The 16,294-nt window shown below is 30.6% G+C and overlaps 2 protein-coding genes across 3 annotated transcripts; both read left to right on the forward strand.

The window, feature by feature from the left end:
• The first annotated feature begins 5,009 nt into the window (after positions 1-5,009).
• LOC112755260 (UDP-glucuronate 4-epimerase 3-like) lies at positions 5,010-7,387 on the forward strand. Its single transcript, XM_025803235.3, has 2 exons — positions 5,010-6,138; positions 6,273-7,387. Exons 1-2 carry the CDS (start codon positions 5,597-5,599, stop codon positions 7,027-7,029), a joined length of 1,299 nt encoding a protein of 432 aa, XP_025659020.1. The 5' UTR covers positions 5,010-5,596; the 3' UTR covers positions 7,030-7,387.
• A 6,585-nt stretch (positions 7,388-13,972) lies between these two features.
• On the forward strand, positions 13,973-15,865 carry LOC112755262 (uncharacterized). Of its 2 annotated transcripts, XM_025803236.3 has the most exons (2): positions 13,973-14,925; positions 15,478-15,865. In XM_025803236.3, the coding sequence occupies exons 1-2, from the start codon at positions 14,105-14,107 to the stop codon at positions 15,479-15,481; spliced, it is 825 nt and encodes a 274-aa protein (XP_025659021.1). In that variant the 5' UTR covers positions 13,973-14,104; the 3' UTR covers positions 15,482-15,865. The 2 variants fall into 2 exon arrangements, with proteins under 2 accessions (XP_025659021.1, XP_025659022.1); XM_025803237.3 differs by lacking the exon at positions 15,478-15,865 and having other exon boundaries at positions 13,980-15,254.
• The last annotated feature ends 429 nt before the right edge of the window (positions 15,866-16,294 follow it).

The following is a 16,294-nucleotide window of genomic DNA, read 5'->3' on the forward strand; positions in this document are numbered from 1 at the left end:
TATAATCAAAAAATATACTTAGCTTCTTTTATAATAAGTAAGTTTTTCAATAATTTAATTTATTAAAAAACTCTCATCTTTTTATTTATCCTACAAAATAAAAATTCATATTAATAGTTTTGAATAAGAGAATTAAAATAAAATATAAAAATAAACCTTGAATAAAAAAATACAAAATTTTCAATCTAAAAATATAAAAAAGTTAAAAGATAAAAAATTATTTAAATATGATTTTTCAAGACACTCTATGACTTAGATGAATAAATATTATTTTTAAAATGAATCATGATATATTGATACAAAAATTATTGTGTGTAAATTTTTTTAAAAAATAATAAACTTCTCTCGTTAATAACAATATTGGAACATAAATTTAAACACTAATTGATATTATATATTGTGTAGGTACTTAGAGTATATTAGAAAAGTACGTTAATAATTTGAAGAGAAAAATTATTAGTGTAAATTTTTTTTTAAATTATCCTTATTAAACTATTTTACTTTTATTCCTTCAAAACATACCTTAATAAAAATATTTGTAACAATAATTTACATCCAATAAAAATATCTTAACGAGGTTACTGTGAAAAAATGGGTAGAAATTTTTTTATTTAACGAAATTGACAAAAGAATTTTTTTAATAATAAACCTCTCTTTAAGAGTAATATTGGAATTTAAATTTAGACACTAATTATCATTATATATTGCATATAAGCATCAAGAGTATATTATTAAAATAGTATGATAATAATTTAAAGAGAAAAATTATTCTTTGTACATTTAATTAAAAAAAATTACCTTGTTTAAACTATAGTGTAAGTGAAGCCATTTTTATAATCTTACAATTGAGAGTGAGCAATTTTTTTAAGTGAAGCAGTAACATCATTCTGTCATAGGTTAATGCAAAATTTACAGAACGTGAGTACGTGATTGAGTATGTAGTTTTAGATTATAAAGATAGGGGTAAAATAGGAAAAAAATATTGGACACCAAACCCTCTGTATTCTCATTATATATTGTTATAGATAAGTATAGTTTCTTAAAATTTTGGGTATCCAGGCCACTACTCCCCCTCTAGGTCCGTCCCTGATTGCTAGCTAATTAATAATAAAAAATAATAACATCTATTTACTTTTTAGTATTTCTCAATGTCTGTGAATTAATAAAAGATAAAAAAAATATTTTTTCATTACACAATCAATTTCACGACTAAAGTATCGAAACGAATAATTGCAAAATTAGAGATTCTATTCACTAACCTCGATTTTGTAATCAAAACGATGGTTTATTTTTTGAACACTACAATGAAAAACTTGATTGGACCTTTGCTGATTGCTGCAACGGTGTTTAACGATGAAGAAATAGTGGATATTAAATAGACGGATAAAAAATTTAAAAAAAATAGATATTGAGTAGATAGATGTTCCAAAGAAAAACAATGAAATTTTTTATAATAAAAAAAATAATACACGATTTCAATGCTGGGATTGAATAATTGGTGATGGATTATTCACCAATTTATAATATTAATATTAAGCAAAAGATAAGACTAGAGTATCTTAATCAAAATAAAACCGCAAAAATTGAAGATAGAATTTTAAAGATAAGATAGATGAATAACAAGATAATTTCTAAAAACGATAACAAGATTGAAATAGGTGTAGTACACATTTCAATAGATTGGGTAGCACACTTCAATCGATTGAATTTGGCATGTCCATATTATTTTCATGAATTCAATCCATTGGGTATCAAAAGCAATTGATTGAATTGTGGGACCCAGATTGTTTTGAAGCATTCAATCGATTGGAAATTCTAAACAATCGATTGAATTGTAAGAAACACACATTTTTAGTCATCGTTCAATCGATTGATTTTTGCGAAAATCATGCTGCCCAACAATTTTCATTCGATTGTTTAGTGGTAATCAATAATTTAATCGATTGAGTTATAATTCAATCGATTGGTTTGATAGTCCAATAATCGATTGGAATAGCCAAAAAATTTTTTAGGATCAATGAAAGATCTAATTCGTTATTTTTTTTTGTTCTTAATTGTTAATAAACATGATAGATTTATGATAAAATAATTATTTATAAAATAAAAAATTATTTTTATAATTAAATAAAATATATGGGGTTAATTTGTAATTAAATTTAAAAAAGGACTATTTAACAGTTATTAAAAAAACTTAAAAAACATATTTTATTATGAGACCATTTAATAATCCAAACGTTCTGGGACCACCGAATCCGGCACCTGGATTTTCCATAATTTTTTTTAAATAAATATTGAGAATAATAAAATAATTATTCTAATTTTTGTGCACCGTTTACTATTTTAATTTTTTATAATATGTATTATTGTTCTATTTAAAAATGATAAATTAAATAAAAAATTAATTATAAATAATAATAAAAATATAATTTGTAAAAAATTAGAACCTAAAATAATAATAAAAATAAAATTATTAAGAATACTTAAAAAGAATACTAAAATATGTTATTTTATATATTATTTTTAATTTAATAAATAAATATTAATTTTTACTATAAAAAAATACTTAAAAAGTTGCCGATTTTTATATGTTATTTTTAAGGGTAAAGTACTAAATTGGTCCCTATGTTTGGGCGTAATTCTGTTTTGGTCCGTAAGGTTTAAAGTGTTCTATTTGAATCCAAAAAAGTTTCATTTAGCATCAATTTAGTCCCACAGTGAGGTCAAAATTAAATAATTAACAAAATGTCCTACATAACAACAGTACAAGAACAAAATCGCTGGAGAACAAGTACAAGCTCTAGAGGCACAAAATCAACCATTGATGCATCAATACATTTATTTATCATTTTCTTTAAAAAATAATAAATAAATGTATTGATGCATCAATGGTTGATTTTGTGCCTCTGAAACTTGTACTTGTTCTTCAGATTATCGATTTTGTTCTTGTACTGTTGTTATGTAGGACATTTTGTTAATTATTTAATTTTGACCTCACTGTGGGACTAAATTGATGCTAAATAAAACTTTTTTGGATTCAAATAGAACACTTTAAACCTTAAGGACCAAACCAAAATTACGCCCAAACATAAGGGACCAATTTAGTACTTTACCCTATTTTTAATTTCATAAATAAATATTAATTTTTATTATAATAATAATAAAAAATTGTAATATACTAAAATAGAGTACTATAAAAAATATTATATAAAAAATACTAAAAAATATAAAAAAAAAGATTAAATATACTTAAACAAATATTATTATAATTTAATATTATATTTTTTAGTAATTAATTAATTATTTATCTAGAAGTGATTTTAACTAATATTATTCAAATAATATTTATTTTATCAAAATCAATTTTAGTAAAAATTACCAAACATAAATCATATTGGCACAAACTCACTTCTACCCAAAATCAATTATAAAAAATCACTTCCATTCAAATTCTAGTTTACCCAACGTGAATCCTGCTTCTTAGCCCTTTTTTCCCCTTTAGCTCAAGCCCTTGAATATTAATGGACCAAAGGCACCCAAAAACACTAATTCACGTTCCAAGTTAATGTAATTTGAATACTTGCTCTGCGTATACAAAACACACTCGCATATGCGGTGGTATACTCACTGTTTTATTTGGACAAATGCATATCACTTTTAAAACTGTTTCTTAGTTTTCCAAATAGCACTAGAGCCGCCTAGTTTGGATCTATATAGTTCATATTATGATCCAATTAGTGTATAAAAATCAAGATTTGACAGCATTAGAAATACTCATTACGCTAATTTTTTATTGTGAGTTTTCACCTACAATTATTGAGAATTAAAAAATATGAGCAACATAAAAATTGTAGAGATCAAGTTCTCATTTATAATGATTCTATGTTTGCTTCAATTCGATTATTATAACTCTTTATGATAGATCACTCTTATTTTAAGTAATACCTTACATTTCAATATTTTTTATGGGTATATTAAATCAATTATACTCAAATTAAAAGAAAAACCGGATAATTTATGAATTATCGCAATTAGATGAGAGAATACAAAACCAATTTAAATTACATGAAAAGTAATTTATTCAAAATTAAATAAATGTATATATTTTTTACTTAAGTTATACCATGCTTTTGACTTAAGTTGCCAAAATTCAGTTGCTAAAAATCAAAAGAAGCATGATAAATTAGCACATAGTGATCCAATCAATAAACCATACATTACTTCGGAGAAAGTTCTTATTTACTTCATGGTGTAAATCAATTCTTTTTCTTTCCTATATTTATTATCAATTGTTCGTTAGCAAAGATCAAAATTGTTGAGGTGTATTTTTTTTCTTAAATCAATTAATACCACAAGACTAGAACTCTATAGATTAATTTCTTAATCAACATATTTAATCCTTTTTTCTTCATATGCAATGTTTTTTACGTTGTTATACAAAAAACAATTTAGTTGTATATTACATCGAATTGCTTAAAAAGTTGAAGTACTATACAAAAATAGAGATTAATTTTAGAAATGGCCATTCATGTAAATAATTATTTATTAAAAAGATGTTCTACGACATGGAAAGGACTATGGTTTTAAATTAGTAAAGACCAATTTATATTTTATATGCCCAAAATAATCTAAACTAAATTATAGTAGTACTAAAACTCCCCAAGATGGCATAGTACATCAATGAAACTATTTCCCCTGAATATATACATTATCAGAAGTTATGTTATGCCCAAACAAAGTGTCACATTTTAATGGTGGAGAAAGAGAGAGCCTCTTATGGAAAGGCCTAAAAAAGTTGCCATTTACTTAAAGACAGAAATTATTTATTATGCTCTTCTAATTACAAACTTAAACTCTCTTCCCCTCAAGGAAAACAGCTTTTCTCCCACACATTATTAATTTATTATATCCTCAAATAAAAAGGATAATGCAAACTATTGGAACTCCCAACTTCAAGGCCTTACATCCAATCAATTTAGCTTTATTTTAGATAAAAGAGAAATATTAGACTTCTTTTACTATTGAACTTCCATTTCCAGCACGCAAACATGTCTTCTTTTTTTCTTTCTTCTTTCTTCCAGACAAATATCAAAAGGATACACATATAATAATTGGAAACAAAATTTTGTTTTGTTAAATCAAATTATTATAAGCCTTTTGATTCACCACTAACCAAATGCTTCAAACTTTCTTTTTTCTATCTAAGCAATATAGACAGTCTTTCCAAATTTTTAAATTCATCGAAAAAACACAAATTTTGAACCATTTTTTGGTTTGAGAAACCATAAACCCAAAAAAGGGTGGCCATAATAACAACCTTAACAGCCAAGAAACGAGAAGATTTCCATATATAACATTGAGAAAGTTCTCTTTCATTCCTTTGATCCTTTCACCATCCTCACCTTGAACATCATTCCACAATGCCCAAGTATAGTGATACTTAAATTTCTGAAATAAGAATGCACTATTTCTGAAACAAACGTCACCTTTGAGTACCAAGGTAAATAATTCTTAAGGAAAGTGCTCTTCTTCACAATTTGTGAGTAATTCAATTTCATATTCTCTATCATTTTAATAAAAATCCTTGAAGAAAGTTGAGATGGATAACACCCCGTCCACACCTGGGAAGTTCAAGATGGAGAAAGGTTCATATTTTCATAGGCCTCGGTGGCACACTTCCTTAGCGAAGCTGGCATTTTGGTCCTTCGTGTTCTTGGGTCTAATGTTCATCTTCTTCTTTAGAACCCCATCAATACCTTCACCATCATCGCTTCCAACAGACCATTCACGCAGGTCCCTAAGGACCTATAACAATTTTGGTGCAGCATGGGAGAAGAGGGTTCGTTCTTCTGCAAGAATTAGGTCCCCGAATGGGGTGTCTGTGCTTGTAACTGGTGCTGCAGGTTTTGTTGGAACCCATGTCTCTGCTGCACTCAAACGTAGGGGTGATGGAGTACTTGGCCTTGACAACTTCAATGATTATTATGATCCGTCGCTAAAACGTGCACGCCAAGCTCTCTTAGAGCGTACTGGGGTCTTCATTGTTGAAGGAGACATTAATGATGTTGACCTTCTCAAGAAACTCTTTGAGATTGTGGCTTTCACCCATGTAATGCATTTAGCTGCTCAAGCTGGTGTCAGGTATTGTTTATTCTAGAATTAATTAGAGACTTATGTGTTCCTATGAAAAAAGGGTTAGGAATTTATCTGCCTTTTACATTTTTGACAACTCTTGAAGCTTTTAGAGAACTAATATGCATCAATATTTGACATAGGTATGCGATGGAAAACCCGGGATCATATGTTCATAGCAACATTGCAGGTTTTGTGAATTTGCTTGAGGTTTGTAAGTCTATGAATCCACAACCTGCTATAGTATGGGCATCTTCAAGCTCAGTATACGGATTGAACACCAAAGTTCCATTTTCCGAAAGGGATAGAACTGACCAACCTGCAAGCTTGTATGCTGCAACTAAGAAAGCAGGTGAAGAAATTGCTCACACATATAATCACATCTATGGACTTTCCTTAACAGGGTTGAGGTTCTTCACTGTTTATGGCCCTTGGGGAAGACCTGATATGGCCTACTTCTTTTTCACAAGGGATATCTTGAAGGGCAAGTCAATTCCGATCTTTGAAGCGGCGAATCATGGAACGGTTGCTAGAGATTTCACTTATATTGATGACATTGTGAGGGGTTGTTTGGGAGCATTGGATACTGCAGAGAAGAGTACTGGTAGTGGAGGGAAGAAAACCGGACCGGCTCAGTTGAGGGTGTTCAATTTAGGGAATACTTCGCCGGTGCCGGTTTCGGAACTTGTGAGCATTTTGGAGAGGCTCTTGAAAGTTAAGGCAGAGAGAAACATAATGAAGTTGCCAAGAAATGGTGATGTTCAGTTTACTCATGCAAACATTAGTTATGCTCAGTCAGAGTTTGGTTATAAACCAAAAACGGATTTGCAGAATGGTTTAAAGAAATTTGTTCAATGGTACATCAATTACTATTCTGATGGCAAGAAAGCTGATCAGTGAATGATTTTATGGTAGGATCGTAGGAGGGTAAATTTGGGAGAACAATAAAATACAGTCAACATGCATCTTGAGTTATAATTGTTTGATTTTTTATGTGAATTTTTTGACTGATTTTTATTGTACCCTACTATAATTCTTGTGGTTGTACTTTGGCATTTCTGTTCTGTTGCTTGTTCAATGTGCTCTTCATATGTGACAAAGATGGCTTATGAGGAGGTTCATTGTTTCCTGCATTGAGGAAGTCTTGTTCATGCTTGGAGACTAACTAATGCCTTGGCACCTAGTATCAAATAGGAAGAATCACATTCTTCTCTTTAGTCTTTTCCCTAAATGTAATTATTCTTGTAACATTAGAAAATGTAGCATTCATTGAAAGTGTATATGCTTTTTGTTTGTTGTCACTAGAACAGTATATGCTGATTTCAGGCCATGTAATATTTTGAGAAATTTAAATTTTAGTTTACATAAGTTTACAACTTCAGTTTGATTGATATTGAAAATTTCAATATATATATGATGCATATTAGTGGTTTAGAGAATGAGAGTTAGAATCTAGGTCTCTTTTAATTTTGCTTGAGTAATCTTAGAATTGAATGGGATTTTTGAATTATGTAAAGTTACTTCGAAAGAAAAGTAAGAGATATTTTTATTTTGTCTCTTGTAAAAAGAAGGATTCAGAACAAAATTGTGTACAAGTTATATAAATCTAGCTGGATAGAATAATTAGGAGATTATTTTGTTTATCCCTAAGGTATAAAACTAGAAACAGAGAAGAGACGGAGAAGTGACACAGCCATATATCCTGATTCAGCTACTCAGTGCAATGTAGCTTACATCTAGTCTCCATCATAACAATGACGAAATTTCACTATTTTTGAATAAGATTACATTCACCAATTTTTCTAAGATTCTACCAAATTCTATCTGGGACAAACTCAACTTCTACCCAATCCAGATTTGACTAGAAACTCACCTTAACTTTCAACTGCAAAGTACTCACCCAACTTATAAGAGAATCTTCTCAGGATCATGAAAACAAAACAGAAATACATATAAAAAATTTCTGAAATAAGCATTGACTTTTTTCCAAGTCTAACTCTCTCTACTTTTTTTCACTCAATAACTTTTTCTTACATTTCTCATTGTAATGTCTTTTACTATTGAAACAAAGAAAAATTAAACTGAGAAAACATAATATTCAATAAGAATCATAGAGGAGAAGAATAAATAGCTCTGTAAGCTATGAGAACCTAAATTTTGTGCTCTTACTCCTTGAATCAATCTCTAGCCGTTCACCCCTTTAATACCAGCTGTCAAGGAATTGCTACCTATGGTTCACCACAAATTTTGCAGATGGCATTTATGATAGAATTTCAATAAATAATAGAAGGAGTTGGAGTTGAGAGGCATGTTGTGGGACTGTGTTAGGGAAACTACCTGCTACGGATTTGAACAGAAGATGAATAGACTAAAGAAGAAAAATGAAGAGGCATAGGCATACTTGGACAAGTGGCCTAAAGAGTCATGGACAAGAGCATTTTTTAGTCATGGATCGAAGATGGACAACATCTGTAACAATGGCGGTGAGGTATTCAAGAATTAAGGAGTTAAGAGCGAAGCCAATTGTAAAACTACTAGAGGAGGTTCGGATATTTATAATGAGGTCAATTGTCAAAAATAAAGTGAAATTATCTCACCATATTGGCAATGTGCCCCCCATCCAACAAAGTTGGCTGCAGAAGATCAGGAAAGATTCGCTAAAATGGGCACCTATATGGTGTGGAAATGATGGCTATCAAAGATTTGAAATGCACGGCTGACGTAGCAGTTGATTTAAGTAAAAGCATCTGCACTTGTAGATTCTAGCAGATAATAAGTCCAACATGATTCTTTAGTTAACATTTTTAATTTGTGCATTTAAGAGTTTTAGATTATAACTAATTAAAAATTGAATCTGTAGGCATATCGTGTGTCCATGCATGTGTAGCAATTTTAAGGATAAACAAAAATTTCGAAGACTTTTGTCATTATTGGTTGACTATGGAGACATATAGGACTATATATATGCATTCTTTAAATCCAATACCGGGTGAGAAATTGTGAAAAAAAATATGAATACAACAAGTCTCAAACACCTAAAAGTAGGAGAAGGCCAGAAAACCTTAAGAAGAAAAGGAGAAAGGACACTGATGAAGAGCCTTCAGACAGTAGGAAGTCTAAAACTGCAACAAAGTTAAAGAGGATGTACAAAGAATTCACTTATATCTACTGTGGTGTTAAAAGATACACTAAAAGAAGCTGTTTTCATAGAAAAGCTGATGATATTGTTTGTGCTCTTCTTGCTGCTGCAGCAGCTGTTGTAGCTAAATCCAAATCCCAAAATGGAGCTAACGCAAATGCACCAAATGATGCTGCGACAACTGCTGGTATACAAACTGTGGATGCTCCACAGGCTTCAGAGATTGCCATCACCCAACCCACTTGTTCACAACCAGAAACTATAGAGCAGGTAACATTATATAACACATTAATTAATTACATTAATTTTGTAACTTAATCTATCAAATACTTCCATTTACATGTAGGTGCCTCCACCTCCACCTCCACTCACAAGGCTGGATAAGCTACTGCATAACGAAGAGCAACTTCGAGTGTGGACCCAATGCAAAGAGCTAGTTCTAGTACAACATTAAAGTTGACAGGATTTATGAATTTTTTTTTTACTCTGGGCTTTAAAGCACAAAAGAAGAAATAGAGATTAAATTATATTGTCTTTTGTGGATGAATTTGATAAATGTAATCCGATGTGTTTTGATGTTGTTTTGTGGCTGAAGTTTGTGTCAGTGGTTATTTATGTCTTTTGTAATGTCTTATATAAGGCTGTATTTTAGAACCTTTTAAATAGTCTTTTTGTTTTGTGTCTGTAATGATGATACTCTAGACATCATTCTTGGTTTATCATGAGTTAAAATGCTCACTATCATGACTATGGTTGACCTATGAGATCAGATTCAAAGTTTATTATTATACCTTATTTTGCAATTTAGAGATTTAGTATATATATGACAAGTTGGTTCATTAGTTTTAAGTGCAGATTTGTAAAATACTTAATCAGTCTCTTGTTTATCATTGTATTTACCATTTTATTTTACAGGTTTAGTAACTTCTAATTTACAGAATCGTACATATTTATAATAGGACAATTTACATATTTAAAATATTTGGAAGAAAATATTACGCAATTACAACTTTTTAAAATACTAGACACAATTATAACTTTCTTAATTATATATAAACCGCGATACCGTGCCGCGGATTAGAATGGCACGATTTACATTGAATTTGGCTTGTGCATAAACTGCTACATCCTGTAGGAGTTTATATTAACTTTTGTAAACACAGAATCCGCTACACTCTGTAGCGGTTTCTGAAGGAATGACGTCGACAAAGAAACCGCGATACCCTGTAGCGATTTCTTCTTCTCCCAAGCATTGTCTCTTACTTTAGCAAATATGTAAATGAATGATGAATGTGAGCTCTTACTAATAGAGCTCTTAACAATCCCAAGTTTTATTTTGTATTGGGCTTTGTAAAATTTGTAATTATAATTATGATATAATATGTTTATTATTAAAATTTTTGCATAATATGAATTATGATCCTATCAAAAAGAATAAATTAAATGAAAAACTAATTATAAGTAATAATGGAATCATAAATAATGAAAATTTATAGTTTAAAATAATACTAAATTAAAGAATACTGATAGTACTAAAAAAATTATAGAATATTTTCTTTTTGTTTGACATTATAAAATTTAAAAAAGTTTTTAAGTATACCAGTATATCGGTAGTATTTCAGTGATTTTTAACTATTGATCTTAATTATAAATATATTTTATAATTAAGATTAGTGGTTCAACGGTTAAAAATCATTAAAACACCAATGTACCATTACATTTGAAAATTTTCTTAAAAATTATAGTACTTTCTTTCATATTTTTATTTTTTATTGTATTTATTTTATTTATATGATAAATAATTTTTATATTATTTCTTTTAGTATTCTAATTTTTCATGTATATAATTATTTTTTGTAATTCTTATTATTTATTTGTTCATGTTAACTTTTTTTTATCATTTTCTGTCCTTTATATCCAAAAAAAGTTAATATGAACAAAGAAATAATAAGAATTACAAATAATAATAATAATATGCATGAAAAATTAAAATATTAAAAAAATAATATAAAGATTATTTATCATATACTTAAGATCATAAAAAAAATTATATATATAATTAAGATCAATGGTTAAAAATCACTGAAATACCGATTTACCGGTATATTTGAAAATTTTTTTAAATTTTATAATATCAAACAAAAAAAATATTCTATAATTTTTTTTAGTAGTATTAGTACTCTTTAATTTAGTATTATTTTAAACTATAAATTTTCATTATTTATAATTCTATTGTTACTTATAATTAGTTTTTCATTTAATTTATCCTTTTTGATAGAATCATAATTCATATCAAAATTTTGATAATAAACGTATTATTATATCATAATTATAATTACAAATTTTACAAAGGCGAAAACAAATTAAAACTTGGAATTATTAAGAGCTCTATTAGTCTATTATTAAGAGCTCACATTCATCATTCATTTGCATATTTGTTAAAGTAAGAGATAATGTTTGGGAGAAAAAGAAGCCGCGACAGGATATGGCAATTTTTTCATGAGTGAATACCCCATCCGGCCCCTGACAATTATCTCGAAAGGACAACGAGGCCCCCAAGAAAAAAAAACACCAAATCCGGTCCCTGATAATTTTTTTGGGACAGATTAGCCCCTGTGCTAAAAAAAATAACATTAATTTTTTTTTTGGCACAGGGGCCTCGTTGTCCTTTCGAAGTAATTGTCAGGGACCGGGTTGGGTTTTTTTTTGTCAGGGGCCGAATTGGGATTTTTTTTGTCAGGGGCCTCGTTGTCTTTCGAGGTAATTGTCAGGGGCTGATTTGGGTTTTTCTCTTTTTTCATTGACGCCATTCCTTCAGAACCCGCTAAAGGGTGTAGTGGATTCTGTGTTTACAAAAGTCAATATAAACTGCTACAGGGTGTAGCAGTTTATGCATAGGCCAAATTATAGGATGTAGTGGTTTACGTGCAATTCTAATCCGTGGCAGGGTGTCGCGGTTTACATTTAATTAAAAAGTTGTAATTGCGTTTGGTATTTTAAAAAGTTGTAATTACGTAACGTTTTCTTCCAAATGTTTTAAATATGTAAATTGCCCTTTATAATATCCTCAGTGAATTTGCAAGTTTAGTCACAACTTACAATTTACAAAACAGATTTCTATTGAAAAAAAAAACATAATTGTAAGGACATTAATTAAATTTTATTCATCATTTTTCTACATCCAAACCATAGTCAATGATTACAACTATAAACAAAACAAGAAAAAAATTCAAAATATTATTCCATACTTTTAAAATCTTAATTTCAGTTTTTATTGCACCAATTCTCCAACCCACATCCATCTTCTAGGGGTGTACATGGTCCGACCCGACGCGAAGACCCGGTCCGGCCCCGAACACTTTAGGGGCTAATTTAGTGTGATTTCATCGGGTCTAGGGTCGGGTAAGGGTTTCAAAAATAGACCTAGTCATTATTTCGGATCAGGTCCGAGCCATAGCTTGGGTCCCCCGAACTCGGCCCGGTGGCCCGGTCATCATACACAATTAATATTTTGTGTTATTAGTGATGGATTATGGCTATTCTTATGTAGAATTTAAAAATTGTAAACCTTAATGTTTTGTGTTATTAGTCATTATAAGATTATAAGTTAATGTTTTATGTTTAAAATGCATAAGACTTTAGACTACTGCATAATATTGTGTTATTTGTATTGATTTAAATATTTGGTGTTATTAGACAAAATTAGTATTGATTATAGTTATGCTTTAATTTTAGAGAAGGGTTGGTTCTTGTTATATTTTTTAAGTGAATTTTACTATGTGAATTGTGAAATAATGGTTGGAGATTAGGTGATTTTTACATGCTAAAGACCCGGTTTTCACCCGATTTTTACCAGGTTTTCACCCGGCCCAAAAGTGCGTAGGTTTCATCGAGTCTAGAATCGGGTTAGGGTCTAAAAATTAGGTTCGGTCTATATTTTGGGTCGGGTATGGATTAAGCCAAACCCGATGTGGCCCGTCCCATGTACACCCCCTACTATCTTCCAATGCTCAATATTATTTTCATTTTCATTTCTTCAAAGGCATATCTTCTTATTCCTCACCATTTGTCACCATTTGTCCACACAAAAGTCTACATAATCTTTTTTCAGTCACAACAAGAACCACAAAATAAATTAAGTATCTATCCAAAAAAGAAAAGGTAAATTCAAGAAAGAAGCAATTCAAGAACTTACTTATAGTTTGGGTATCCAAAAAATGATCTCTCTAGATTTACTTCTATTTGAACAAAACGCATCCACAACCACACCATTATAAAACTTTTTTAGTTCTACTTCGATTTAAATTCTTTTCCAAATTTCTATGTGAACGAGACCTGTTGTGTTGCAGCTTTTGAAACATTGACGAGTACTCTCTGCCATCTTTTCTAACACCCCAACAATAATTTTAATTTGAGACTTTGGCACTTATTAAAATTTTATGTTTATTAAAAGGGATTAAATTAAACCTAAGCTAATTTTTTTCATATTAGTACAGTCTTATCCACCCACATAATGATTCATGTATCATTTAACATTTTAGATAAGCATTCTGTTAGTGAAAATTAACAAAAATGCTAACGTGAATTACTTATTAAAAATTAGAAATTCAAATGGAGTCAATTAGAATTTTAAAAGACCGATTTAAAGCTAGTTACAAATTTCAGGATTATTTTGAGTATTAATTGGAACATGTCACAGGGTCAAAAAAGGAAAATTAGCTTCATTTTCATATTACATTAGCAAATTACAAAAACTATCGGGCACTGCCACTTGGTTATTTTCGATCCTTCCCAGGCTCCGACTTCTTTGATCGAAAGCTCGTCAGTTCTGAATCCATGGAAGCCCTTCCCACGGTTCACAACAGCCACCAATCTCTCTGCTCTTCATTTCACTACTCTTCCCCCTCCCCAACACAATCCACCTGTTGTTCTCTCCTTCGCACACCACTTTCTCCGCCCTCCTCATCATCGCCTCCATCTTCTTCTATCAGAGCCTCTTCTTCCTCTCATTCTAATTCTTTACCGTCACCTCCTTCCTCCGATCCTCCTCAACAAAATTTCCAATACTTAGTTCCCTCCCTCGCCACCGTAACTGCAGCATCGGCGTTTTTGTTTCTAGGGTTTTGTCGAAACGGTTTCGTCAACAAGCCAGTAACACTAACTACCACGCTCTCCTCGATCGAAACAATTCCGGAATCGTTGGATTTGGATGGCAAGAACTATCTTGATGAGATCTTTGGTGGCAAGCCGTACCACGTTCAATCCACTCTGCACTTGAAGCTGAAGGAGAGAATCCCCGTTGTTCATGGCTTCAACAAAGCAAAGACCGATGACGACGATGCCTGGCAAGTACTGAAGGCGCATGTGTTTAGCTGCAGCGAGCAGTTGGAGATAGTGAGGGTTGGATTCGAGGAGATATTGGACAATGAAAGGGATTTAAGCAAGGCGAGTCAAGACTGTGTTCTTGAGTATCTGGAGAAACTTGACAAGTACATAGTGATGTTGAAGGGTATTAAGTTGGCCATGGAGAAGTGTGAGAGGGAGAATGGAAATGTTAAGTATTATCTTAGGTTGTGGAGCAAGCTCGTTGAGGAAATTAGGGTCTTCGAGGGAAACATGGTTGGTGCTTTGAAGCAGCTCAAGGAACTTGAGCAAGAGTAAGAACAATTTCCTCCAAGGCTCATAGCTATTTACCCTTTGTGGCTTTGTCTCCTATTTCAAATGCAAAGTATTGGTTTATTAAATATTAACTATTGTAATTAGAAGCACTAAGCCTCTAGGACTCGTCTTGAGGGATTTGGATAGTACGCATGAGTATCTAGGTTGAAATTTCATAGCCATAGTGTAACCAAAAAAAGAATTAGAAGCTCTTTGAGCAAGCATGGGCAAGCATATATGTGCGTATATATATAGTTAAGAACTGAATTGATGTACCAGTAATTTGATCCTAGAGGTTTTATAATGCAGTATCTTGGTGGTTATAATATGCCTTATTACTTTTGCTTTGAGTTTAATTTTGCTTGGATTGTTAAGTTAGTTAATTCAGGCATAGGCTTTTGAGAACTTAGCTTTGCCATAGTTGATGAGTTTTGCCAATTATGCATTTCTTGAAATTGGTATGCCTTTATAGATTCTAAATAATTTGCTCCATGTTTCTGATTTTTACATTTTGAGGAGTGTATGAAGCAGATTACTCATTGTTATTGCAGATGATCTGGGACCACTTTTCATAGCTTTTTTCGTTTCTCAGCAACTCGGTTGTTCTGTGGCTAGTTGATAGATGAATCATTCCTTACTAGGAACCCTATGAAATCCATGTGGAATTTTTTTGCAATAGAAATCTAGGTGAAGCATTTTTCTGGTTTTTTATTTGCTTGTAATGAAATCTCAAGCACAGAATCAACTTCTGTGTAAGTGAATTTGTGACTCTAATTTCCTATGGATAATAGTGTTTGCAGTTGTGTATTAATTAAATTAGTTAGTTTGTTATTTGGGTCAGTTAGTAGTTTAGTCCTAGCAGGAAGGTTAGTTTTCCATGTAAATATACACACAGTTTCTGGAATGTTGGAATATCAATAAGAGTTTGCATTTCTCTCATTCACTATTTTACCTGAATCTCTATTCCTTGATAAATAGCTATATCCTTTTTCTTTTACATTTGTATTGCAGCATTTAACTGCTTAAATCCTTTATGGCCTTACTACAGGTTGTTCAATAGAGTTTAAGTGTACAATATCCATTTATTAGTTGGCAATGTTAATATTACTAATCAATTCAGTTTTCAAAACCTTGGAATTAGATAATGGGATTCTATGTTCATGATAAATTAATTTCATAATAAACTTCATTGCTGAGATTTTTAATAGATTTTATGAAATTAATATACAAATTGGAAAGTGAAAGACAATATTTGAGGTGAAAGTCAAAAACTTGTTTTAAGGCATTATTATATTCAATGACCAAATAATGTTATTGCGGTTAATAACATCTAGTTTCTTGTAACTTAATGTTTTAGGAGTTATATTG

This window comes from Arachis hypogaea, chromosome 16 (genome assembly GCF_003086295.3).
Source record: "Arachis hypogaea cultivar Tifrunner chromosome 16, arahy.Tifrunner.gnm2.J5K5, whole genome shotgun sequence".
Taxonomy (NCBI): Eukaryota; Viridiplantae; Streptophyta; class Magnoliopsida; order Fabales; family Fabaceae; genus Arachis; species Arachis hypogaea.

What these genes read in the sequence shown, in the direction of transcription:
- LOC112755260 (XM_025803235.3), top strand. Translation starts at nt 5,597, where the DNA reads ATGGATAACACCCCGTCCACACCTGGGAAGTTCAAGATGGAGAAAGGT. An exon ending in GCTGCTCAAGCTGGTGTCAG is followed by an intron (nt 6,139 to 6,272) that starts GTATTGTTTATT and finishes TATTTGACATAG; the next exon opens with GTATGCGATGGAAAACCCGG.
- LOC112755262 (XM_025803236.3), top strand. Translation starts at nt 14,105, where the DNA reads ATGGAAGCCCTTCCCACGGTTCACAACAGCCACCAATCTCTCTGCTCT.